The 26,048-nt window shown below is 39.7% G+C and overlaps 1 protein-coding gene across 1 annotated transcript in view; it reads right to left on the bottom strand.

Annotated features, from left to right (window-relative positions):
• Positions 1-26,048, bottom strand: part of LOC145774401 (formin-binding protein 1-like) — a 148,960-nt gene that overhangs the window by 98,969 nt on the left and 23,943 nt on the right. The window contains exon 3 of the mRNA XM_082585650.1: positions 23,577-23,724. Coding sequence (XP_082441776.1) covers positions 23,577-23,724 — 148 coding nt within the window. The remainder of the gene's footprint in view (positions 1-23,576; positions 23,725-26,048) is intronic.

Raw genomic sequence — 26,048 nt, 5'->3', positions numbered from 1 at the left:
ACAACTGCAAGAAAAAAAAAGGATGAAACAAGTCGCAGAATTAAAATATCTTGGTTCAACGGTTTATGAGAACGGAATGAGTGACAGAGAGGTGGAAAAGAGAAGCCAGGCAGGATGGGGAGCATGAAAGAAAATGACAGGAGTCATATGTGATAGAAAGGTGCCAGAAAAGTTGAAGGAAAATTTTTATAAAACGATGGTAAGACCAGCAATTGTATGGGATGCAGATGATAGCCCTGATGAAAACACAGGAAGGGAAAATGCAAGTGGCAGAAATGAAAATGTTGCGATGGTGTGTGGGGTTGACAAAGAAGGACAGAGTAAGGAATAAAATGCAGGATGAAACACGCCTTAAATCGTTGGGTCACATTGTAAGGAAAGACACAGATTATGTTAGATGAGAAATAAGAAAATTGAAAGTTGGTAAAAGAAAGCGAGGAAGGCCAAAAAGAAGATGGAAAGATTGTGTGGCAGAAGATATGGAAATAGTGGGAGTGAAGGAGGAAGATACTGCTGACAGAGTGATGTGGAGGACTGCAATTTGCATTGGCGACCTCACTTGAAGTGGGAATAAAGCTAGAAGAAGATCAGTAGACCAATGGCTAGAAATAAACATTAATGTCAACATTCTTTTCAAAGCATTTGTTCCGGACAAAAGTGACAAAGAAAAGCGACTTGGTTGTTTGAGAAGGAGAGAGAAACTTTCTACTTAAATAGGTCAATAATATGCTGTTACACTGATTTTTAAAGAAAATGGCATTAGCACTAGAATGACCACGGTAGTCAAATGACTACTTGAAGATGTTAAAGTTTGCTCATCTTTTTTGCTGGTATTTCCAGGTCCAGCTGTGACTCGGTGAACTTAATTGGATTTCGAATTAACACTTTGAAATTTATTTGTTTGAAAGCTATAAGACTTAAATTTTTCTTCAGTGCCCGAACTACAGTAGTCATTTTGACTATGGTACCTGCTAAGCTTTTGTGGCAGTAACCATTATCACCAGATTTTTTTTCTATTTGATTGCTCAATTTTTATGTTTATGTCCCAAAGTCCTGGCTATCGCTTTTTCATTCATTCTGTAGCGTAGCCTATTTTCCCAACCGGCAGCAGCAATAGACAGTCTAGAACACAACAGGGGTTCTTAACCAGAGGTGCACGCACCACTAAGGGGTGCGAGACCTGTGCCTTGGTGTCGCGAGACAGATGGAATGCTGAATTATCAAGGTTTGTTATAATATAACGTAAGAAGCAAAGTTGTTTTACCAGATTTCAACAAAAATTTCTAACTGTAGGTGTCTATTCCTTTTCAGCCAATCCTAGGAGGGGGTGCGAGAATTGATTGATAATTTAAGGTGGTGCCGACAAGGCAAAAGGTTAAGAACTGCTTCTTCTTCTTTCGTATGAGAGGTTGTTTTTTTGGACTACATTTCATTGGGGTTAAAAGAACTGCTGCATGGGGTCAAAAGAACTGCTCATCTAGTGCAATACAGTTATGTCGAGAAGATGTTTTGAAAGAGACAAAGTTCTTGAATATTTGCGTAATATTTCTGATGACGTATCTGAGTGTGAAGACAATGGGTCTGACTTGACGACTCATATATTCCTGAGCTACATTTAGATTCTACTTCCAGTGACGAATCTGAGCAGGGCTCATCATGGAGTTTCAATTCTGGCCCTTGTTTACCTTTTCGCCCTCCTAAACGAAGTCGGATTCAAAATCAACCTGAAGCAACCGAAGCTCTTCAGGTGATAGATAATACCGATTCTACAGTAAATGTAAGTCACAATGAAGAGAAAAGAGATCAGAATATTGAGTTGGCACCTGACACTTCACAAAGTGAATTTCCTTCTCCAGATGTTGACAATGCTGCTGAGAATAGAGGCATAGCACTGACAGCTCCAGATGGAGCAGAGTGGAACCAAATAACTCCTGCTGATTATTCTGGAGGAAGGCGTTTACAGCAGAACGTACTGGATGGATGGTCATTTTATTTTTGTTTGAATGCGAAACGTACCGTACATAAAACAAAAACGTACAGTGTGCATCCAATGAGTGAAAAAGACCGCAGCCCTAAAGACGTAGGAGGTCGTCGAGTCTGCACTCTCTCATTCAAACAATTATACGAAAGAATGTATTGCGTTTTTTAATAGCAAATTGACACAAAAAAGAAGGAAGGAAGAACAGAAAAACAAAACAAATACAGACGCAAGAAATACAAAAAATAATAACAATGGACATAAAGTCAGGTAGTGGATGTCGTTTCTATAGCTCTTGATTATTGAAGAAGTGTTTTTTGCACAATTTACTGAAAATTTTGTAGCCTTTTTTCATGTTTTTTTTTCTTCATATTTTGGGGTAAACTGTCCCATACCTTGATTCCCATGCATTTTAAACTTTTTGAAATAATTGGGTATTTGCCTGTTTAGTATAAAGCGAATTGGAGCTTGAGTGTCGGGTGTTATACGAATGAATAGCTGATACATGTGTAAAGAAAGTTTTGAAGTTTTTCGGTAGTTTGTTATTATAAAATTCGAGCTTAAATTTGCTTATTTCTAGGTTATAAGTGGATTTTACAGTTAGCATTTCATTTTCTTGATAGAGTGGCAGTAATTTTGTTTTCATTTCAAATGCTCCTGTAATGATTTTAATTATCTTATTTTGTCTAACTTGGATTCTATTCAAGTATTTTGTGGGTGTGGATCCCCAGTTGATAATTCCATATTGTAGGTGAGAGTGTACAATGCTATTATAAATATTGATGAGAACTTTTCTAGAAGTACATTTTCTAAGTTTACTCAGTATGCCTGAAGAAGAGGATAGTTTTTTCGAGAGGCTATCAATGTGTTTATTCTAGTTGAGTTTGTTATCTATTGTGATTCCTAAGTAGCGCGTGTGGTCAACTTTCTTAATTATTGTATCATTTAATTTACATATTGGACTGTTTAGTCTTTTTATTGTTAAAGAGTATGTAGTTAGTTTTACTCAAGTTGATTGTCAACTGATTGTTATCAAGCCAAGTATAGAGTTTGCTTAATTCTTTATTTATCATCGACTGGAGGTTTGCTGGCAGAGGTGGGCAGTAGCGCGCTACTTTTGTAGCGGCGGCGCTACTTTTTCGGTAAAAGTAGCGGTAGCGGCGCTACCTTTTAGTTGGAGTAGCGGCACTATTTTTATTCCAAAGTAGCGGTAGCGGGAGAGGCGCTACTTTTTTTCAGTCGCACTCCCGTTACCCGCTACTTTTTAATTTAAATTGAAAAAAATGCTTGTTTTTTTTGCAATACTGGCGTGGTCAAGCAGCTATATAATCGGCTTGGTTGCAAAGTTTCGGTCTTTTCTAGCTGACGTCAACTTCTTCGGCGAATACTTCCGTGTGATGAAGCCTATCTGCCAGGCTTTAGACATTCTCCAGGGCGAGTCCAAGGCATATTACGGAGTCTTGCCTCCAACCATCACAATTTGCAGGAAGAAGTTGACCGAGATCAGTGATCTTGTTACCTGTGAGGAGTTGAAAGTGAAAGTCCTTGAAGGGCTGAAGAAACGATTCAACAAGTGCTTCAACAACATGAAATGCGTTTTGGCATCATGTCTTCATCCCTCCTTCAAGATGTCGTGGCTACAATTTCTGCACTAAGTTTCCACGGATGATGCTTACGCACTGCGAGAAAAAGTCAAGACAGATGTAATTCGACTGTTGCAGGAGACATCAAGCCAGGTTGATACCAAGAAGAGTGACACCAACACCAGTCATGACTCCGAGGATGTATTTTTTGGAGTGTTTGCGCCATCCCGTGAAACGTCGATGCAGAAGGAAGCAACAATAATTGTGGACGCTTTTTTTCGGACAAGAGCAAGTCCTTGAGCTTTTCGAATACCGAGTTAAAACATCTGTTCATTAAATACAACACCCCCATTCCTTCCAGTGCTGCGAAGGAGAGACTTTTTTCTGTAGGAAAAGATGTGCGCGAAAGCGGGCAGGACTTAGTGACTCTCATTTTGAAATGCTCGTGTTTTAGAAAGATGCGTAACAATAGATTTCCCTTAGAATGTCTTTTCTATAATGACGTTAATATGACAGCGTAAACGAATGATAACATTCGTTTTCAAGGTCATTTTTGCGTCACTAGGGACTTGAGTGTTTCCTATAGTGTTATTTTAGACAAAAGTAGTGGAAGAAGTAGCGGTAGCGCGCGCTACTTTGGCCCGAGTAGCGGTAGCGGGTAGCGCGCTACTTTTGTAAATTGGTAGCGGGTAGCAGCGGTAGCGCGCGCTACTTTGGCCCAAGTAGCCGTAGCGGGTAGCGCACTACTTTAAAAGTAGCGCGTGCCCACCTCTGGTTGCTGGTAGTTTTTTGAGCCAAATAAAGAACTGTGTCATCAGCATAAAGTACAATCTTTAAATTAGTTGCATCGGGAAGATCGTTTATGTAAACTGAAAACAAAAAGGGGGCAAGTACACTGCCCTGAGGAACTCCAATTAGTAATATTTGAGCGAGAAGAGTTGATTTCCCCGCCATGTACGTATTGCTGCCTATTGGTTAGATATGAATGAATAAGGTTTTTAACGTTTCCTCTTACGCCATAATGATGCAACTTGTGAATTAAGATTTCATGATTAACTGTACCGAATGCTTTTTTGAGATCTATAAACACAGAGCACACAGTGTTATTGTTGTTTAGTTCATTTATGATACCTTCATGAAAGTGAGTAATTGCTACATTAGTTGAGTAGTTTTTGCGAAATCCAAATTGCAAAAGGGAGAAGAATTTATATTTTTCCCAAAAATTAGCCAAGCGTTTGTGAATAATTGTCTCAAATATTGTGTTGAAAGGCGATAAAATTGATATCGGTTTGTAATTCTGAGGTTCCTGCTTGAAGCCTGATTGATAGATAGGTATAACTTTGTCAAAGTTTTAGGATAGTGTCCACTAATCATACAGTTATTAAAGACTCGGGTAAGATAAGGAGCTATTAAGAACTTGGAGCTCTTTATAATAGTCAAAGGAATGACATGGTATTCTGGGGACTTGTTATGCTTGAGGTCATCAATTATATTTATTACTTCGTTAACATCTGTTGGTTGCAGGCTGACGGAGGAAACAGGGCTAGACCGACCATTTTTTACAGTATTTCTGTAATTTGTGCTTGTTTGTTTACCTTTGGCTAATTTATGACCAATATTCACAAAATAGTTATTCATTTCCTCGCAGATTTCTTATGGTTTTTCTTTACTTGTGTGATTATTAAGAAAGATTTTGGATGGTAATGCATTAGTTTTGTTTACATATTATCTTGTTGATAGTCTTCCAAGTATCTGAGAAACTCCTACTCAATTTGAATATTTCTTTGTAATAAGCCTTTTCCGCTTTAGTTTTTATGCGAGTTAATTTGTTACAAAATTGCTAATATTTACTGGATATTGTGGGATCCACATACGTTTGATCAACAAGTAGTAGATCTGTCCAAACAGCAAAAAGCTTTAAAGCTACAAATCTATCAAAGCACAAACAACATGGAACGCTCTAATCTCCGAAAGAAACGTACAAACATCCTACACAGCATATCCAAATGATTAAAGGAGGTTGCAATAGAGAAAGCCAACTCTTTGGCAGAAGAAATATCTGCATCTGAAGACAGCAGTAAAATGTTCTACGCAGCAAAACTAGTTAAAGCGAGAAAGCCTCCTACCCCCATCATGATTCAAGATGTCAATGGCAGTTTTGTGCTCTCAGACAAAAGCAAAGTAGAGATTGTAAAAAAATGGTTTCAGCAACAATTTACAGTTCAGATGATGAACCAATACAACCATTTACCGGAGAAGCAAGACCCTTGCAAACACCAATAACCACTGAGGAAGTGTCTGCAGCAATTTCTTCCTTGAAAAACCGTCGTGTTGCTGGCCCTGATAACGTCAACAACGAGCTCTTCAAACTCTCCAAAGACATAGTTTCCGGTTTAATATCACAGACTATTAATGAATCTCTCAAACAACACAAATCAATAGACACCATCGGCGAAGGCATACTAATTGCTATACCAAAACCCAAGAAACCAACAGGACCACCAGCTAATCTTCGACCCATTGTGCTCCTCAATAGCATCAGAAAAATCCTCTCCATCATCATTTTGCATCGGATTAGAGACAAAATTTACAGCTTCACTGGACCCTTCCAAAGCGGTTTCAAACGTGGCAGAAGCTGTGTTGACATTGTCTGGGCACAACGCATGCTCGTTTCAGTAGTAATGGCCAGAAAATGGGACTTCCAAAAAATGGGAATAGATATGTCCAAAGCCTTCAAAAAAATCCTTCAAATTTTAGTTCAAGCTGGCTGTGATGAAGATGAACTGCGACTAACCCGTACCCTGTTGGCTGGTTCGAAACTTTACGTGCGCATTAACAATGAAATGTCCGCAAACTTTGAGACAACCATCGGTTCCCCTCAAGGAGACAGCCTCTCCCCAATACTCTTCACTTGCTACCTATCTGCAGCACTAAGTTCAGTGCGAAAACAGTCCTCCAGACCAAACCCCCCTATATCTGACACCTGCATGCCTTTGGAAATGGAGTATGCAGACGATGTTGAGTTTCTAGATGAGGAAAGACAGCCACTTGACATGCTACAACCTATTGCTACAAAGGGTCTGCTACTATTCGGCGAGTCCGATTTGACTAGTCCGATTTGACTAGTCCGATTTGGCGAATTCCCTATTCGGCGAGAGCCTTTTTCGGCGAGTGCCTTATTCAACAAATTTTGAAATTTTTAAAAAGAAATTATTAGGTACCGTAGCCTAATTATAATTGCCGTTTTTACATCGTTTTAACGTCGCTAAACGTTGAAATCGTGCAGAAATAAATAAAATGTTTAAACTATTAAATTAAAATTCGTCATGTCAGTTCAGTTGTTTTTATTTCTGACCATCATATAAAAAACAATACACGTCAACATAGCAAAGGTGTAGAAAAAGATAGAAGCGACAAAACGCAAACGTTAAAACGTGCTTGTGACCGAAGTAAGTTATTGAGTTGAAAGAAATTTGGCACGGTCGCAACACCTTCAGAAAAATTTAAAAAATTTAAGATATGAAGGGAAAATAAAACAAAGAAAATGTTAAAAAAAAAATAAATAAATCATGTTTATGTTTATAAGTTAGTACTTTTGAATAGTTAAAATGATTAGTTTGGATCAACAAATGTGTAGCCTACAGCTTGGATTGAAAGGAAATTATCGGGTACCGTAGCCTAGTTATCCCGACCAGCAAAAATTTGTTCCAAGAACCCAGTTAGCCAAACAGTTCATTTTTACATTGTAGTAACAGAATGAGAAGGCTAACCAAATGTGTGGCCTATCGTTTTAACGTCGCTAAACGTTAAAATTTTACAGAAGCCTTTCGATTTGTTCCAAGAACCCAGTTAGCCTAACAGTTCATTTTTACATTGTAGTAACAGAATGAAAAGGCTAACCATATGTGTGGCCTACAGCTTGGATTGAAAGGAAATTATCGGGTACCGTAGCCTAGTTATCCCGACCAGCAACAATTGCCGTTTTTACATCGTATTAACGTCGCTAAATGTTGAAATCGTGTAGAAAAGAGAACTTTGCTGACTAGGACAGGTTGAAGCTGAAAAACATTCACAGAAGCCCTTCGATTTGTTCCAAGGACCCATTTAGCATAACATTTCATTTGTACATTGATTCAATGTCTGAATACATTATCTTAAAAATGCAACGTATCGTAGGGCTTCTGTGAATGTTTTTCAGTTTCAGCGTATCCTAGTCAGCAAAGTTCTCTTTTCTACACGATTTCAACGTTTAGCGACGTTAAAACGATAGGCCACACATTTGGTTAGCCTTTTCATTCTGTTACTACAATGTAAAAATGAATTGTTAGGCTAACTGGGTTCTTGGAACAAATTTTTGCTGGTCGGGATAACTAGGCTACGGTACCCAATAATTTCCTTTCAATCTAAGCTGTAGGTCACACATTTGTTGATCCAAACTAATCATTTTAACTATTCAAAAGTACTAACTTATAGACAAAAACATGATTTTTTTGTAACATTTTCTTTGTTTTTTGTTTCCCTTTGTATCTTAAATTTTACTGAAGGTGTTGCAACTGTGCCAAATGTCTTTCAACTCAATAACTTAGTTCGGTCACAAGCACGTTTTAACGTTCGCGTTTTGTCGCTTCTACCTTTTTCTCGACCTTTGCTATGTTGACGTGTATTGTTTTTTATATGATGGTCAAAAATAACTGAACTGACATGACGAATTTTAATTTAATGGTTCAAACATTTTATTTTTATTCCATTCTGCACGATTTCAACGTTTAGCGACGTTAAAACGATGTAAAAACGGCAATTGTAATTAGGCTACGGTACCCGATAATTTCCTTTTAAAAACTTGTCGAATAGGGCACTTGCCGAATAGGAAACTCGCCGAATCGGACTAGTCGAATCAAACTCGCCGAATTAGACTCGCCGAAACGGGCCATTCCGTGCTACAAAGAACCTGAAAAACTACAATCTTTTCATGAATGCGACTAAAACTGAATTCACCCACATATTTCTTGCAAACACAAATGAAACTGACGCTGATAGCCTACCGATTCGAGGAAACGAAAAATGGCGTACACACAAACTTTTGGGATCATCATTGTGCAGCACTGCCGATGTCAAATCTCGCTGCAATTTAGGCAATGTCGCTTTCAGATCATACTGGAAACTATGGAGCAAGAGATCGAGAATCCCATTGCAGTTGCGACTAAGATTATACAGCGCGTGCTGCATCCCAATTATGATCTACAACTGCAATAGCTGGTCTGTTACCAAAGCAAGTCTTGAAAGATTGGATGCCTGTCACCGAAGACATTTACGTGTGACAACTGGTCATACTTGGCCAAACAGTCTTTCCTCGAACAAAAACCTCTACAAAATATGCAGCAGTGAACCATTATCTTGCAAGATCTCCACCATGAGATGGAACATGTTTGGACATCTTCTGAGACTTCACCAGGACTCACCTTCCCAAAAAGCCTTTGAATTTGCGATAATTGGCAGCAAAAAGTACCAAGGCCGAACCGGACGTCACTGTACCATCTTATTACAACTGCTGAGATCTGACATCAGAAAAGCTAGCCTGGGATCCATGCTCAGCAAATTATCTCCATCGATTGCAAAACATCGCAAAGGACAAAACAGAATGGAGATCCTATCAACCTTGTTGAAAGACTGATTGAAGCCAGCGGCTGTCAAACGATTTGGCTACACTGGCGGCGGAGACAGTTGCAATAATAATAGTGGGATATTTATTTTTGAGAAATTTTCGAAAAAGTTTATTCTGTTTTTTGATAAGCTTCAAGATACGATTAGAAATCCAGGGTTTACCTGATGAGGTATGTTGTTTATGTGTTTGTTTAACTTTAGGGAAATGTAGGTTTGTTAAGAAAATTATTTTAGCAATAAGCCATTCAATACTATTATTGCTTATTGCGGTTGGAGTTTGAAGGACAGAGTCAAGATCAGCTAGATATTTTTCAAGCCTTTGCGCAGTGATTTTTCTAATCAATGGCCTCGACTGCTCTTTATGTGATGCCGTAATGTTTGTTTTGACCATAATGGGCAAGTGATCTGATACGTCACTTGAAATTACAAAGGGTTTCATTTTATGGGCCGCATGTAAACAGTTGGTGTAAATGTGATCAATAATTGTGCTGGTAGTTGTAGTTATTCTAGTTGGTATGTTTATTAGTTGTAATGCTAAAATTGAGAGAAGCTTCTGGGCCTACACTTTATGCAAAAAGAAATGTGTGAAATGTGGCTGGCAGCCTTGCAAGTGCATGGCGTCTTCTTGTCGATAACTTTATTTGCAAACACATTACCAAATGCAACGTTGCAGAAACGCATCACCCATTACAAAGCCAGACATTTGCTCTTACTGATGAAGAATTGAATGCTTTCATCGCTGTTATGTATGCGCGATTGCGTGGAGAGTTGCAGGAAAAAGTGATCTACTTTTGCATGATCTTTGGACTGAAAGATGGGGTGTCCCATTGTGCAAAAGCGCTATGTCCAGAAACCGATTCGTAGATAACTGCCAAACATCTTATAAACCTGGAGCTTTTATCACAGTGGACAAGCAGATTTTTCCTAGCAAAGCCAGATACCCTTTCACCCAATTTACGGCATCAAAATCAGACAAGTTTAAGCAAAAATGGTGTTTAGCTATAGACAAGGAAAGCAAATATTTGATAAACGAATTTTCTTATGTCAGAAAGGACGAAACACACTCTGCAAATGACCGCGTTTCGGATCGTGTTGTAATGCAACTCACGGGCCGTTATCTGAAAGGAATAAATGTAACAACTGATAATTATTTTACTTCTGTAAAATTAGCCATTCAACTGAAAGAAAAGCAGACGAGTATTTTGGGAACAGTAAACAAAACCAGGAGAGAAGAGACATTACCTTTGAAAAAGATGAAAGAACTTCATTCTTTCAAGCTTTATAAATCTGGAGTAATTACCCTAACTGTGTACCAGAGAAAGGAGAAAAAACATGTGCTGATACTCAGTACATTGCAAAAGGACATTACAATATCTGATAATGCAAAAAAATCACCGGAAATAGTTGCTTCCTACAATGAAACAAAGTAGGTAGTCAATATACTTGACCAAATGGATAAGAAATACACTTGCAGAACCGTCATTCGAAGGTGGTCAATACACATTACTACACAGTTTCCACAACACAATGGATTTCACTGCAATTATTGTCTGGGTTCCCTACAAAAAAAAATACTTGCAGAGACTATAGTATATACGCACATTGACGGAGGAGTTGGCTAAGCCACAAGTGCAAAAGCAAAATGGCGTTCCAGGACAAGCATCATTAGCCACCAGTAATAAAGATGAAACGCAGCAGAAAAAAATTCTGCCAAGTAAAAATTTTGATGTAAGAGAAACCTCTCTGTTAGTCAGGTTCGTTATGTAATTTTGTTCAAAATTTTTGGAGATTAGCAAACCTATACATTTTCGGAAAGCTTAGACCATGAGGAATCCGAAAAACGTTGATTACATTTGCAGAGATGTCCCCATGGCCGCCATTTTGAATTTTCAAAATGACCGCCGCAAAATATATATTGTGATATATCTTGGCTCCTAATAAACTTAGAAACTTTATCAAACATGCTAATTCTATGTTTTAGGGGTCAAGAAATCCATTAGAAGCATACCTAGATACCTAGCGTTAACCACTTTGCAATTATCCGCCATATTGGTTTTCAAAATGGCCGCCGAAGTTATATTTCATTACATTACTACTTATCTTATATATACAGTGTTACGTCGTATTTGTCTGCCTACAAAAAAGCATTTGTTCGTAATTAAGTATAACAAATGAAAATAATGAAATAAAAAAGTATTTATTCGTATTTGTGTCGCCTACTGGAAAGGCACCACATAGGCCTATGGAACAATCGCTGCGGTGTATCACAAAGCAAATGTTCCAGGAGAACTAGTCGCACCAAAGCTCGAACTTACTGCAGCTAAGAACTTATCAATCCTTCCATATCATGTGCTCATTAAGCCACGTGCCAAGCCTAAACCAGAACTTGACAACAGAGCGCGGAGGTTTGAGGCCAACACAACAGGTGTTGCTCGGTCATATGAACTGACCCAGTTACGGTGGGTCACAGCACCTACTTTGTCCAGAGCAAGAGAAAATGATGAGCAGAGCAAGATCTCCGGATGGGCAAGATACAAGTCACTCATTTCACCTTGCCAACCACTCTGGTGCACTGCCCCTGCTACCTGAAGTTGCTCATGAGTGGCCTACTATGCTGACTGTGATTCTACAAGTATCCCAGCTGAAGACGTTAGTCGTTGGTCAGGGGTAGGCTACCCAACTGTGATAACCTTCGACATGGCCCTCTACGAAAAGGAGTGCAGTTGCTGGACGCACCGGTCGACCTGAAAAGAGAAATTGTTTCCAGATTGGGTGAGCTACATGCTGTGATGGCTGCACTAAGAGCTCTCGGAACTTCCAAAGAGAACTCTGGGATTGATGATGCCTGGATAGAAGCCGATGTGTATGGATCTGCGACCTCAAGACAAATTCTCAAGTGTGCGCACTACAAGAGAACTCTTCGTGCACACATCCACACTTACATAGCTTTGTATGAACTGGCCTCAGTTTTTCACAGAGAAGCCACATCTGAACCTTATCTGTTCAAGATCAGCAGATAAGGTTCAGGAGGCATGTACAATGTACATCGTCATCTGATAACTGAAACATTAGTCCTGAATCCATCTCGACTGCTCATGACCATCTGGAACGAATCCTCATAGATGAAAATGTGATGCAGCAATCGAAAGCATGGGAAACGGAGAAGTCCTCTAATGCGATGTTCAAGTCAATGATGAACTATGTTCACCGTGTGGAAACGATCTTATTCTTTGTCGAGGCATCTCGGAATGCAGATCCCAATCTACATTTGCAAGCTGGTGAGGAACTGAATAAGCCCTAGATCGGATAAAGTACAAGCGCCTTTGGTCACGATATATCGCAGATATGCATGACCTGAAGATCAACCACCCAGAGACTTGGTGTGAACTTCAAGAAGGCAGTGTGTCTGTTACCAAGGATGAGATCCCATTTGTGTCCATTGGTGCAGATCGTGCATGCGAGTAGTTCAACAAGATGATGAAAGTCCGCTCTGGACTAATTGGCATTTCTAACAACACGAATGCCCGGCAACGGTTTTTCCTGGCTGCACCAAATATGTCGCGCCTCTCAGATAAGCTCAAAGAGCAGTTTGGAGACACTTCTTCCAAACAAAAGTCACCCTGAAGTACAACCAGCCATTGCCAGGAAAGAGCATGAAGCTATTGACAAGATAAAAGCTACCATACTGACTCACGGAAATCCATTCGCAGTTGAAGGTGATGAGCTGTATAACTTCATCACACACGCATGTGTTCCACAAGAAAATGTCAAATAGATCCTGACCATCGATGAGCAAGGACAACAGCTCTACAAAGAGTATATTGCAGAACGCATTAATGGTTATGTCAGCTTATGGGCACCAGTTAAGAAGCAGAACAATCCCACGTACATGTCAAGAAACAAGAAGCAAACAGTCAAGGTTCGTGACCAGTCGATTGATCTGAAAGAAACAAAAGATCTCTACGGGCGTTTCATGGTCCTATCCAGATCAAGCCGGGACGTTAACCAGAAAAAGGCTATCGGTAACTATGAGTTCACTCTCACACCGAGAGCACTATTCGCTCCAGATGGATCAGTTCTACCATCCACTGATAAATCAAAGCTCATCCATTGCCTGCTGCATCTGGTTGAAACTGATGGAACAGAGCATGATGCGCATGAACCAGCATCTGGTGGACAGAGAGTTGACACTGCTAATACAGAACTGTTACCATCGGCATCGCACATGAGTCAGAAAATTGCCATTGTCAATAGCATGGTGGTCGTCCAGAAGATGACATAGAATACGGGGCCATCACGACAGTCAAAGATCTTAGCCAACACTTCAATGACAAGCTCACGACGTTGACAGCAGAGTTTGACGAGATTATTCTGATGTTCGACACGTACAAGTCTGACTCTTTGAAACAGAAAACTAGAGCAAGACGACGAAAAGACAAAGATCCCGTCTAATACCAAATCATGGATGACACCAGAATCAAGCACATTCCACTGAGTAGGTTCCTGTCCCATGACCAAACGAAAGCAGATTTGACACAGTATTTTGCTGAAGAAGTAATCGGATACAACTAGCATTCTCCAAAGCTGGTGATAACTTCAGCGTCAGGCCACACCAGAAGCAATCGGAACATCACGTTTGAAGTGAACAATCAAGAAGAAGCTGACACCTTGATGATCTGCCTCGCAGCATCAGCATCACAGCGGAGTCCTGGTGCGCAGTTAGTCTTCTTTAGTCTGGACACAGACGTTCTTGTCCTTGCTGTTGCAAACTACGACCAACTCTGCAAACACTCGTCCATTTCCATGCTATCAGGTACACTGGTGATCGCACCAATATGGAGAGCTCTAGGACAAGAAAAGGCGAAAGCAGTAGCCTACCCGGATTCCATGCTTTCAGTGGAGCTGATAATGTTGGTAGATTTTCAGGATTGGGTAAAACCAAATGGTTCCAACAGTACTTGAAGGCAGGAATGGAAACAATCAGTGCATTAATGCAGTTACCTGAGGACAGCACACTATCTCAAAATGTGAAAGAAACGCTGGCCAGCTTTGAATGCATGATGTAGCCTACCTACTGCCCGAAGGGTGTCCACATAAACAACATTCCAGAACTGAGATGGCACTTGTTTTGCAAGAACTTGGCGGAGAATCAAACCTTGCCTCCAACAATTGGTGCATTAGAGGAGCACGTTGAACGCGTGCGAGTTCAGAGTCGTGTCTGGTGCCAAGCCACTGTCATTTGGCAACAGCTCATTGATCCACTTCGGCATGGCTACCATCAGCATGAAAGTGGGATTTCACCTATCGCCACAAAGATTCTACCTGCTCCACAAGCCACTATTCAGCTAGACCGATGCTAATGCAAAACCAACTGGTCAACCCAGAGATGTTCGTGTCGACGGAACAACTTGACCTGCAATGACGTGTGCCTGTGCGAGACAGACTGCAAAAATGACGTTGATTGTAATGCTGGAAATAAGACTCAGGACAGCTGTTGGAAAATTGAATTGTTTTTTGTTTGTCCAAAATATGACAGTGGCATGCAGGCTTGCTTCTAATGAATTTCTTAGTCAACATAACTTAGCACTAGCATGTTATTGTTGAATGAAGTTTATATCTCAACTAGTAAGTAGTAATGTAACGAAATATAATTTCTGGGCCATTTTATAAAGGAATATGGCGGATAATTGCAAAGTGGTTAACGCTAGGTATCTAGGTATGCTTCTAATAGATTTCTTGACCCTTAAAACATAGAATTAGCATGTTTGATAAAGTTTCTAAGTTTATTAGGAGCCAAGATATATTAAAATATATATTTTGTGGCGGCCATTTTGAAAATTCAAAATGGCGGCCATGCGGACATCTCTGCAAATGTAATCAACGTTTTTCGGATTCCTCATGGTCTAAGCTTTCCGAAAATGTATAGGTTTGCTAATCTCCAAAAATTTTGAACGAAACTCTTTTTTTTGACATAGTGAACCTGACTATGTTGGGGTGTGCAGTTTGTGCACTCATTGTAAAAGATCTTGATGTAGAACTTGCAATGCACTAGGACAGCATGTCTGCAAAACGTGCACTGTATAGTTAAGTTCAGCTGTTTAATGACCAATTACGTGTTTTGAAGTGTTTCTTTCCGGGACTACAGAGAAGGGGACTTCCGACTGAACAAATTTTGTTTCTCTGATCGGGCTTTAAGAGGGTCGTTGTGCGCATGCGCGAACTTCTTAATGGCGTTTTCAGTATTGGTTTGTCAGTTGAAGACTGGAGCCTGGAGGTAAACTCGTTAAGTGATGTAGTAGTCTAAGTTTGCTTTGCTTTAAAGTTAAGACAAGTGTGCAGAGTAATGGTGAGAAAGACTTGAACAAAAAGCAATGTTATAAAATGGTGATTTAGGCTAGGCTTTTTGAGTTTTTTTTAGACAGTTCAGCTGCAATTGCTGTGAGGCTATTGACAGGACATGTTTTTAACAATTTTGGCTGATGTATTCTAGGCTAAAATTACCTGCAAACATATGCTTTTCAGTGCTTATTGTATACATAGGCGTCGAAATAGGGTGGGCCGGGTGGGCGGCGCCCACCCTGCCGTGAAACGAGGGTGGGCAAAATATGTTTCGCCCACCCTGTTTTCATGACACTTATGAAGTGTTCATTACGATTATTTCCATTTTTGTTAAACGCTGAATTATCCAACCAACAGCAGCGCAACTTCTTGTTTTCCGCTATGTCTCTCGCTAGGGATCCGACAGAACAAAGCAATTTCGCAAAACGCTGCGTTGAAAAAAGGCGGTACTCACTGCATTGTTGTTGCTACTGCCAAGTGCTACACGCTGGCAATCCTGGTGAGAGAAAGCCACGTTTGATCTTTTCTCTGAATGGTCTCACTTTCGTTACGTCACAATCAAACTTCAGTTTCGGGTCAGCGTAAGGGAATATGAACATGACATCATAATGAACATGACAATAAAATAACCGATACAAACTAAAGACGTATTGAAACAATCGCTTTTTACAAATCTTTCCTCACAAACTTGTTGCTGGGTATAAATTGGGGCACCGCCAAGGGCGCCGGTACGGTTTTTGACTGGGGAGGCAGGATTATGAAAAAAGGGCACTTTTGTTGCTGAAAGGCCAATTGTTTTTTTAAGTTTTAAGATAAGATATAGCAATAATGCTCATCCATCAGCTCATTATCGACTATCGAGTAATGATACAAGTGTCCGGTATACAAAGAACAATGGCACGGGAGGGCATCACGCTATGTTGTGATGATGCAGGCTAATTACCTACTGTGATACAGAATTTTGTGTCGTGAATATTATTTTGAGGCAGCAATGAAAGATTATAATTAGGCTAAAAGTTAATAGCGGAAATTGTTATATCGCATTGCAAAATATGCAGTAGCTTACATGACCTTAAAAGGGCACCATTGCCCCCCTGCCCCTCCATCCACAGAAAAATTGAGGGCAGATGGCATCCGCCCCCCCCTCCCCCCCGCTTCCGCGCCCCTGCCGCACCGCGCGATGTTGTCATTTCATTATTGAAAAGTTAAACATGAAGCAAAGTCAAACATCATTCTATTCGCGCATTCTTAAAACCAGCCTCCAAAAGGCGTCGAGATGATAACGCTGAAGAAGTCACGTCCAGCACGAATGAACGTAGAGATGACATTGATGAAGAAAGCAGTGCTTCAAGGATGGATAATGGTGAAGTCAATGTCTCAGGCAATGCACCGGTAGTTCTAGAAGACAGCATGAGCCATGGATCTCTACCTGCTCCATTTGTCGTTAGCATGCTGCCGGATCAGCTTCCGGCTCGGGAAGGTCGTGTGTTGCAAAGGAAGCTATTTTCCGAATTCCAGTTGATGCGTCTTAACCCTGATGGTACTTGTTACTGTAGTCACCTGTCCGAACATTTTGCGGCAAATCCGAAGATAACAGGTCACGAGTAGGGATGGGCAATTCAGAATACCGAATCCAGAAGGATTCGGATCCTAAACTATCCGAATCCAAAACGGCAATAAAACCGGGTAATAAGATTCGGTTTTAAAGATATACATAAGTCTTGTGCGAGCTGTCAGCTGGAGACAGTGAACTGAAAAAAAGTGTGGTTTACTCCCTTTTTTCTTTGCACTGACACCATCCGCAGTTCCGCACTTTCAAAAACATTGTGCACGCGTTGAGCGCGCACGGCTCATGCAACTCTACGTCACTCGCTCGCACGAGCAACCAAAGAAACTAAGCACGCAATTTTCTTCACGCTTTGTACACAATATGCACAATCGTGCAATGCTTTTTTTCAATCCACGTGCGTATGCGACTCTGCGATAGTTTGACTGGTGGGCGTAACAACATTGAGCAGATGCCCCTTGCTAAAGGAGTTGGCTCTGAAACCCCTCAGCATCTTTCGAGCGATTCTTTTCGACTGCGGCTTGACGGAAACTAAGCTGCGCTCCCGTTCAGCGTTGCCAGATGGGGAAATAGAATATCAAATTAAAAAATTCTGGTGAAATTTAGAGGTCTTTCTTGCCAAGCTTTTTGACCTTGGAACCAGATAACTTTTTGGTGAAATCTGGTGAAATTTTTCCTACTCAATTTTTTTCAAGAAAGTTTTTTCAATTTTTTTAAACTTTTTAGCAAATAATCCCTGCTCGTATAGAAAACGTTTTGCAAGAGGTCTGCATATGGATGATGGCAGTGTCTTAAGTCTTAAAAACTATTTGTATTTAAGCGAAATTGCTTTATTTAGGGTCAGGGCCGTAGCCAGACCGCAGAGCAAGAGGGGGGGAATTTTTTTTAGGGGGACCGACAATTTTTTTTGGGCAAAATGATTATAATTGCTGTTGATCGAGAATGTTGCTCGATGATGTTGCTATAGCCGTTGCTCGAGAATGTTGGGATTTTGCCAGGGGGGGGCGGAATTTTTTCCGGGCGGGGGGCGATGCCCTCCCTGGCCCTCGGCTAGCTACGGGCTTGTTTAGGGTGTTTTAAATATCTGGTGAAATTTTAGTTACTTTTTGTTACCAAGCGGCTTCCATCATCTGGCAACACTGCTCCCATTTGGCTGGAAGTCATTTAGAATGCCTTAATGTGTTGCATTGCAACATACATTTACTTTGATTGTGTAGCTTTTGTGTCTGAAATTTTTTACTTTTTGTGTTGCTGGAGCCTGGAAGTTAATAGGATTCAGTATTCTGGATTCGATTCTGGATTCGGTTTAGTATTCCGGAATAATTCTAGAATAGTGAATTATTCTGAATTGCCCATCCCTAGTCACGAGTCACGCGCTTTTTAGGTCGCAAAGGAAAACATAAAAGAAGTTTGTTTAGTTTAGCAGCGCTCATAAGATCGCAAGGCGCAAGAAAGCAAACATCAAACCTATAAAAGCTTAATTGCTGCAGCGACGTTAAACGCAGTCTTCGTGAGAAAGACTAACCAATTTGCGAACATATACATTCAATGAAATCTGTTTGAAAACTCTTGCCCACCCAGAATTCCTCTCTTCTAAAAAAAAATCGACGCCTATGATTGTATATTTGTACATTTTTTGTCACAATTATCAGCAATATGGTTAATACATGTTGTGTGCACCTCAATGCCAGTCAGGTTACAAATCTAACCGGAAAACCAAAAAAGAATGTGTAGTAACTCTAATGATTGATGAAGTGTACAACAAAGAATAGAGTATTCGAATGGTTCATTCATTGGCCTCACTGAAGATGGCATACCTGCAAAGACAGTGTTAGCATTCATGGTTCAGTCTGCCATTATAAGGATGTTGTTTGTCTCGTTCCTGTTAGCAGACTGGATACAGGAATTTTACACAAGTGGTTTAAACAGGTTATGCTGTCTTTACATGACTTGCTTGTAGTTGTGGCGGTATCGGTTGACAACCATGTATGCAACAGGTAGGCTTTCTTACTCATCCACCTAAGAACCATTATAGTGAAATGATTTTACAAATAGGCTGTGGCTATATTTACACTATATAGTGTAATAATAGCCTCAGTAGCATTGCCAGATAAGGAGTTCCTAATTTGAGAAATCCCTAATTTGAGAAAAGTTTAAAGCTGTTGAAAACAAAAACTTGTATTTTGGAATTTTTTTTTAGTCCTGGGCAAAGATCAAAACCCTAACCTTAATCCTAACTCTAACCCTTCCTAACTTTAATCCTAACTCTGGCAACAACTGAGCTGATTATAACCATAGCAACAAGTGTGTAAAAATAGCCACTTTGTAATAAATAAATTTTGCAGTATCCAAAGCAGCTTTTTTAACACAATGTGTGGTTTTGTGCAAACCTCAGATTACAATGTGCAATTGGTGATAGCACAGATTACCATTACTTAAGGGTTTAAGGATAGGTTTCCTTAAGCTGCCAAGTGTGCGTATTTCCAGCTCCATGCATTCTTTACAATAATAATAGCTGCAAAACAAGGTCATAGGTAGGTGTATAATTGATATAATTGAATAGCCTTGGGCTACAAAGGAGAATGTTTTAACATATTGTACTTTTTTACAGAAAAATGTTTATTGACTTGTGTGGAGGAAAGCTGCAGCACAGCATTGTTCATCCAACCAGGCCTGGGGAAAGATTGTTTCTGGTATTTGACTTCACACACAATTTTATTAATAAGGATCGCATGTGTATTCCTACGTCTGGATATCAGGATTTACTTGGGGAGTTATGTACTGGAATTTTTTCGCACATTAAACACCTGTACGCTCTTGAAGAGCACAAAACACTGAAAGTGGCATTTTCATTGAAGAAAGCTTCACTCAATCCCAGCAACATAGCAAGAACTTCTCCTCAACATGCACTCATTAAGTATATATTGTTTTTACTTAACAAAGGTTAGTATCTTAATATTAATGGCCATATGTGTAACACTAAATTTACAGTTTTACATGTCAATGAATTGTTCGTGTTATATTTTTTAATATTGCCAAATTATTAGCAACGTTTGCTTTGATTAACCTTTGAAATAACACGTTAATCTCTTCCAATCATTCAGCACGCTTGCATGCGCTGAATTATTTTCTTGAAAGCTTTAGGTTTTGTTTAAATTTATGTTGCAGGTGTCTTCAGTGAGTCAACTGTCCGTGGTTTGGAAGTTTATGGGCAATCAAACCCTGCATTTATTGAAACATCACGATTTGTTAAATTTGTTCTTAATATTTGGAAAATAATGTCTGTAAAGTCACCAAGTAAAGGTTTGTTTCGAAATCATTTCCATGGTAATCGTTTCATAAACCCACTGGCCACTACTGTGTACTTCTTGCTCTGATTGTTGCTAATGCTATGCAACTGCTTTTTTAAATGGATCTGAGAAGCATATAAAAACTTCCAGGCCATGTTATTTTGTTCATTCTCATGCTTAGAAAGAACTTATCATAAATCAAAAAACATTGGTATCACCAGTAGATGCATCTTAGTTTCACATCTCTGTTATGGCGAGTTCTGCAAGCTAGGTAGAATACCGATTGAGTAATTGACATACCGTATATAATTGATGTATTTCAGCAGTTGAAAACTCCAGAATTAAGCAAATGCTACTGTTGACTGCTGAGGTCATAAATACGATGCAGATTAGTATATTTTGTATTATATGTATCACTGCTCGACTGCACTACATTATTTTCTATCTGTTTGTGTAGAGATCCTATCCTAATCAAAGAACTTCAAACATCCTCCGAAACCAGGCAACAATGAGCGACTTGGCAGTCGTGAAACCCCCCTTTCAAGGGTTAATATGCTTGCCCATGGCAGCAGGGGACCTGGAGCCACCGGAAACACATAGGCCTAACAAAGTCGGCGTTGCAGCAGTATTCATCATCTTTGTTTAATTTTCCAAAACAGGAATATATACGGTCTTATAGTATTGGCGATTCCATGTAGCCTTATGATTTTAATTGTTATAAGTGAAATGTTTATACTAAAGTTACGTTTTATCAGTGTTTGCACATTTTTCCTCACTATATACTCAATTGGAAGGAGCTATTTTTCCACACTTAATGCCATGGTTACAATCAGGTGTTGCCAGAGTTAGGATTAAAGTTAGGAAGGGTTAAGGTAAGGGTTAGAGTTAGGAATAAAATGAGCGTTTTCATCTTTGCCCAGAACTAAAAAAATTTACAAAATTCAAGTTTTCGTTTTCAACAGCTTTAAACTTTTCTCAAATTAGGGCAGAATTCCTTAATTGGCAACACTATTGAGGTAATTATTACACTATATGGTGTAAATATAGCCACAGCTTACTCAATTTTGTGCTGAGTACCCGTAAAAGTTGTTACATGAAACAGAAAAACGTTTAGATATTATCTTTTGTCGATTTTCGATTCAGTGGTAGTAACCCTCTTAAGGCCCATGCCGTTTTTCAGTCGGAAGTCCCCTTCTCTGTAGTCCCGGGTTTCTTTGCCCAAGGTAACAATGAACCCCCAAGAATATCATTTCGGTAGTTTTCTTGGTTCAATTTCACTCCTTGGTCCACAAAAATTAATGGACTCTGTCCTGATTTATTGACTGTGGCCCACACCATCACTGATGCCACCCCTTGTCTCCGAGAGACTACCCGGGTTCCACGTCACCATCTCTTGACCAAACACGATCATTCTGACTGTTCAAATGATGATGGACATCAAATTTCTTCTCATCGCTGAACACAAGGTTTGGCAAAGTGTCTCCTACTTCAATGTGTGAGTGCAAAATTCTGGCTATGGAGAGACGTTTTTCAATGGTATTGGCATTTAGCAACTGTTTCTTCATGTGTTTGAATGGGCTCATCTTCAAATCCTTTGTGAGAACTGTGAACATGGTTCCATAGGCCACGTTTGCCTCCTTTACCAGTTTTTAAATTGGATCTTATTGATGACCCTGTATAGGCTCCTAATCTGCTCTGATATAGCCTAGGTTATCATTGATATACATCACACCTTTGCTGTTTGATAACTTTCGCTGCTTTAACTAATCACCTATACTAAATGCTGATTTAAATTCTTGTTGCATTGAGCAAAAAAGACAACACCTTTTTTGTCAAAAGTGTGACATTTTTGCGACTAATAAGCTTCAAAACACCTTTTGTTGACATTTTACAACAAAACAGTGTGAAAAATGGAATCCTTGCCCCTCAAAACCCTGTAACAGATACCAAAAACACAGTTTTATGAATAATTTATAATACCACATTTTGGATGGACCCAAGTTTAGATTTAGAACCCAAGTTCCAAATACCGAGCATCACAGATACTGGTCCTTCTATTTAAGGTGTCCATGGGTAGCAGGGTAAAAGTTTAAAGAAGTGTATGATTTATTGCAAACTCTATTGAGGCAAAAATATTTTTGCACTCTCACAAACTAAGATTTCCTAGTTGCAGAATCAAAGCTTTAATGATGATGATTATGTGCCTGATCTGATACAGACGTTGGCGATCATGATCTTCCAAACTTCTCTGTCATTTGCCATTCGTAAAAAAGCTTTACTAAGAGTTAGAAATTTAGTTTACCATGCTAGCAACACCTCTACACAGCGCAACCTCAAGAAATAACCAAGTTTTGCATCATTCAGCTCTCCTGTTATTCGTGTATGGTGGCATATAGATCGCAGTATCCAGGTTAAGGTAGGTATTCATACTGCATCATAACGACTAGCTCTTGGATTGGCTTAAAGTTGGTATCGATAGCAAATGTGTATTCCAGGTCAGTGAAAATGTTCTCCTGGCGGTTACTGTTCTGTAATAGGCTATCAATGAATGCTAACTATTGCTAACTACAGTATAATAGTCGATGCAGTCCTAGATTCCTCATAAGGTTTGCAAACTTAGAACTTAACCTGGGCTCTAGGCTCAAGATAAAGTTTAGGCTAAGAAGTTTGGAGAGTCATGGCATAAAAAGAGCTGCGGAATCTCCATGACAATTGATACTTCTGAACATGTTCACATGGAATCATCACAATTAAGGAAGTTGGTATACCATGCTTACATTCAGTCGGAACGACGGCCATTCTCAAAACCACCTACTGTAGTTAGAGATTTAGCTGTCAAAAGTGGTAGCTGCAATCTTGGCTTCTCGTCTCAATCAACATGGCATTCTTGACTCTCAGGCCAAGATTACGTTCCACTGCAACAAGGATAAAATTCTCAGTTACTTTACAGAAGAATGTAACTTTTTATTTTGTAATGACTAGTGGTGTAAAAGGCCTTTGTACCATGATCAGTGCAAATTGAGCAACGCAAAATTGTTGACAAATATTTTTTATCAAAATGTCATCACTGACATACTTTAAATAAATATCTGCAGCATCAGTACAACTCTATTGAAGACAATTCAGTACATTTAGTGACTAAAAAATTCTCTGATTACCTTTTTCTTTTCCAACTTCAGATCATTACAGAAATTGAGCAAAGTTTTGCAAATGCGTGACTGCATTTCTTCTGCAACTGTTTCGTGTTGACCAGCAATGTCATTCAATTCTGCTAACTGGCTTTGAAAAGCTTTGTGAGTTGAAAATCTGACAAAATATATAAAAATCTGACAAAATATCAATGATTTGTAAGTTACACATAAAATTTCTTTAAAAAATAGTATAAAATGTTTGAACATAGCTTGCCAATGACACAATGATATTTTCTGGCTTAGTCTCATTGTGGATCCATCTGGCAGATGTTATACAAAATTTAAAAAAAATTAACAGACTTGTTTTTTTGAGGTGAAACACTTTTATTAACTTTTCATAACTAGGAGCAGTATATAAATCTTCATCTAGACAGCTCAGATAGCAAAAAGCAAGCTTCTTCTCTTGAGTTGTCACTATATATCAGGGCACCTGTCAGTTAGCCACTGCCTGGTGTCAGCATTGAAGGAGACTTGGCTTGTCATACCATGAGGTGGTCTGTACAGCTGCTAATTATTGATTATGTAGGCGCCGTTTGCATTTCACCACACTCACAGGCAGAACTCTCTGCCAAGCCAAAATGCAACATGTCTGTACCATACCAGGCCTTTAAGCTCTCGGCAGCCATGGTCGCTGAGAAGTTGTTAAATGGCCTCCGAAACTACCGCGCCAGTAGCACTTTTTTCTCCACTTGCGTTTGTGCATGAAACTTTTCTCTCCTCACTCACATTGGCAACCTTTTGCAAAGAAGCTTCTTGCGCCACTCTACGATTTTTCGTCAATCGGAAATACAAGACGTAGACTTAGTGTTTGCACGTTGATCCAATGTCTTATTCAGTCTTCGAAATTAGCATATTTTTACTTCGGCAAAAACGTTGCCGAGGCCAAACGGCAAAAATTGAAATTGCCTCGACAATTGCTGTGAGCGTTTATTACAAAAACATTGTATCAAAACATATAAAACAAGAAGTGAAAAATATCCTATACTATAAAGTAGTCTATCACAACCGCACTATTTGATTTGTTGTGATGTGATAATACCAAAAGTACCGTAGCGATAAAGCGAGCTACAAGATACGCACGCTGTTACGGTGATTCACGTTAAATAACTCACTAATATATAATAAATAATTCAACGTTGGAGTCAGCACAAATCGATTTAATTTTCCCGGCGGAATACAATTCGTAACAACAATACCCATTAAAAAATTAACATTTGTTTTACATTAATTCGACATCTACCGGCGTTGAATTATCATAAAATAACGTTAATTGCTCAACCAGGTACCAGTAACAAATTGATAGCTCCCTGCAAGAAAATTGCCTTGATTTACGTTTACACTAACATAATTTCGGCACAATTGGGATACTGCAAACAAAAAGTCTGTTAAAGAACTAGCTGTCAGAATCGGAATCATCAGATACTGTATCAGAGGATGAGGTTGTCGCGTCATCACTGGAATCCGACACATCAAGAGACTCGTCGCTAGGCTGTAAATCTACACCGTCTTCGCCGTTCGCAATGAAGCATCCACGTTTTGCGGCTTTCGTGCTATCATACTCATCCACACCCCTCTTTCGCAGAGCTCCTTCAGCATGTTGACTACAGAACAAATCTATGGCTGTGGCATAACGACTGGGAGGAATGTCTAACCCTAACCTTGCAAGCGCTTGTGTGGCCTCGGCATTTTTATGAGACAAATCACTTCGCGTCCAGTTGAGACGAATCACTTCGCGTCCAGTTCGCCGGGCACAATAGTTGAAAGTCTATATTTCGACGGCAGAAAGGATAAAACCCTTACATTGAATGGCATAACTGGCTATCGTCAAAAATCAATCAAAGACCACTACGTGATGCTGAAAGGAGGTGAATATATCGACCACGTTTGGGGAACAACATCGCTAAAAACTGGGAACTACATCAGCAAAACGATGTTGGCTGTTCTTTAAGTCAAGGGGATTGACGTGAATGGCATTTGGGTAGTTGGCTGCGACGGAACTACCCTCACTACAGGTAAGCACACAAGAGCCATCACCATCATTGAGCAACATATCGGGAGTGCGGTGCAATGGTCGATTTGTCAGTTGCACTTCAACAAACTCCGCTTCAGCATCTCTTCGGCGAGCTGGACAAGAAATCATCAGGACAGCAAACCTTCAAAGGGTTTAACGGCCGTGTCGTTGCTAATGATAAGTGCAATATGGGAAAATTTGCAGTCGTCGAGTTCGAAAAGATAAAATCCAATCTGACCGAAGTCGATGTGATGATAGAAATCAGCGGCGATCAAAAATATCTGCTCGATATAGTGTTGATCATCGAGAGAAGTCTGCCTCCAGAAAGCATTCGATTCCGTGATCGCGGAAAACAGGGTCATGTACGATGGCTTACTCTCACTTCAAGGATATGCATATGCTTCAAGGAAACTCACTAAGCCACCAAC

The sequence above is a fragment of the Aplidium turbinatum genome, chromosome 7 (genome assembly GCF_918807975.1).
Source record: "Aplidium turbinatum chromosome 7, kaAplTurb1.1, whole genome shotgun sequence".
Lineage (NCBI taxonomy): Eukaryota > Metazoa > Chordata > Ascidiacea > Aplousobranchia > Polyclinidae > Aplidium > Aplidium turbinatum.
Note: the sequence above shows the minus strand (reverse complement) of the source record. Positions and strands in the feature narration are given on the sequence as shown.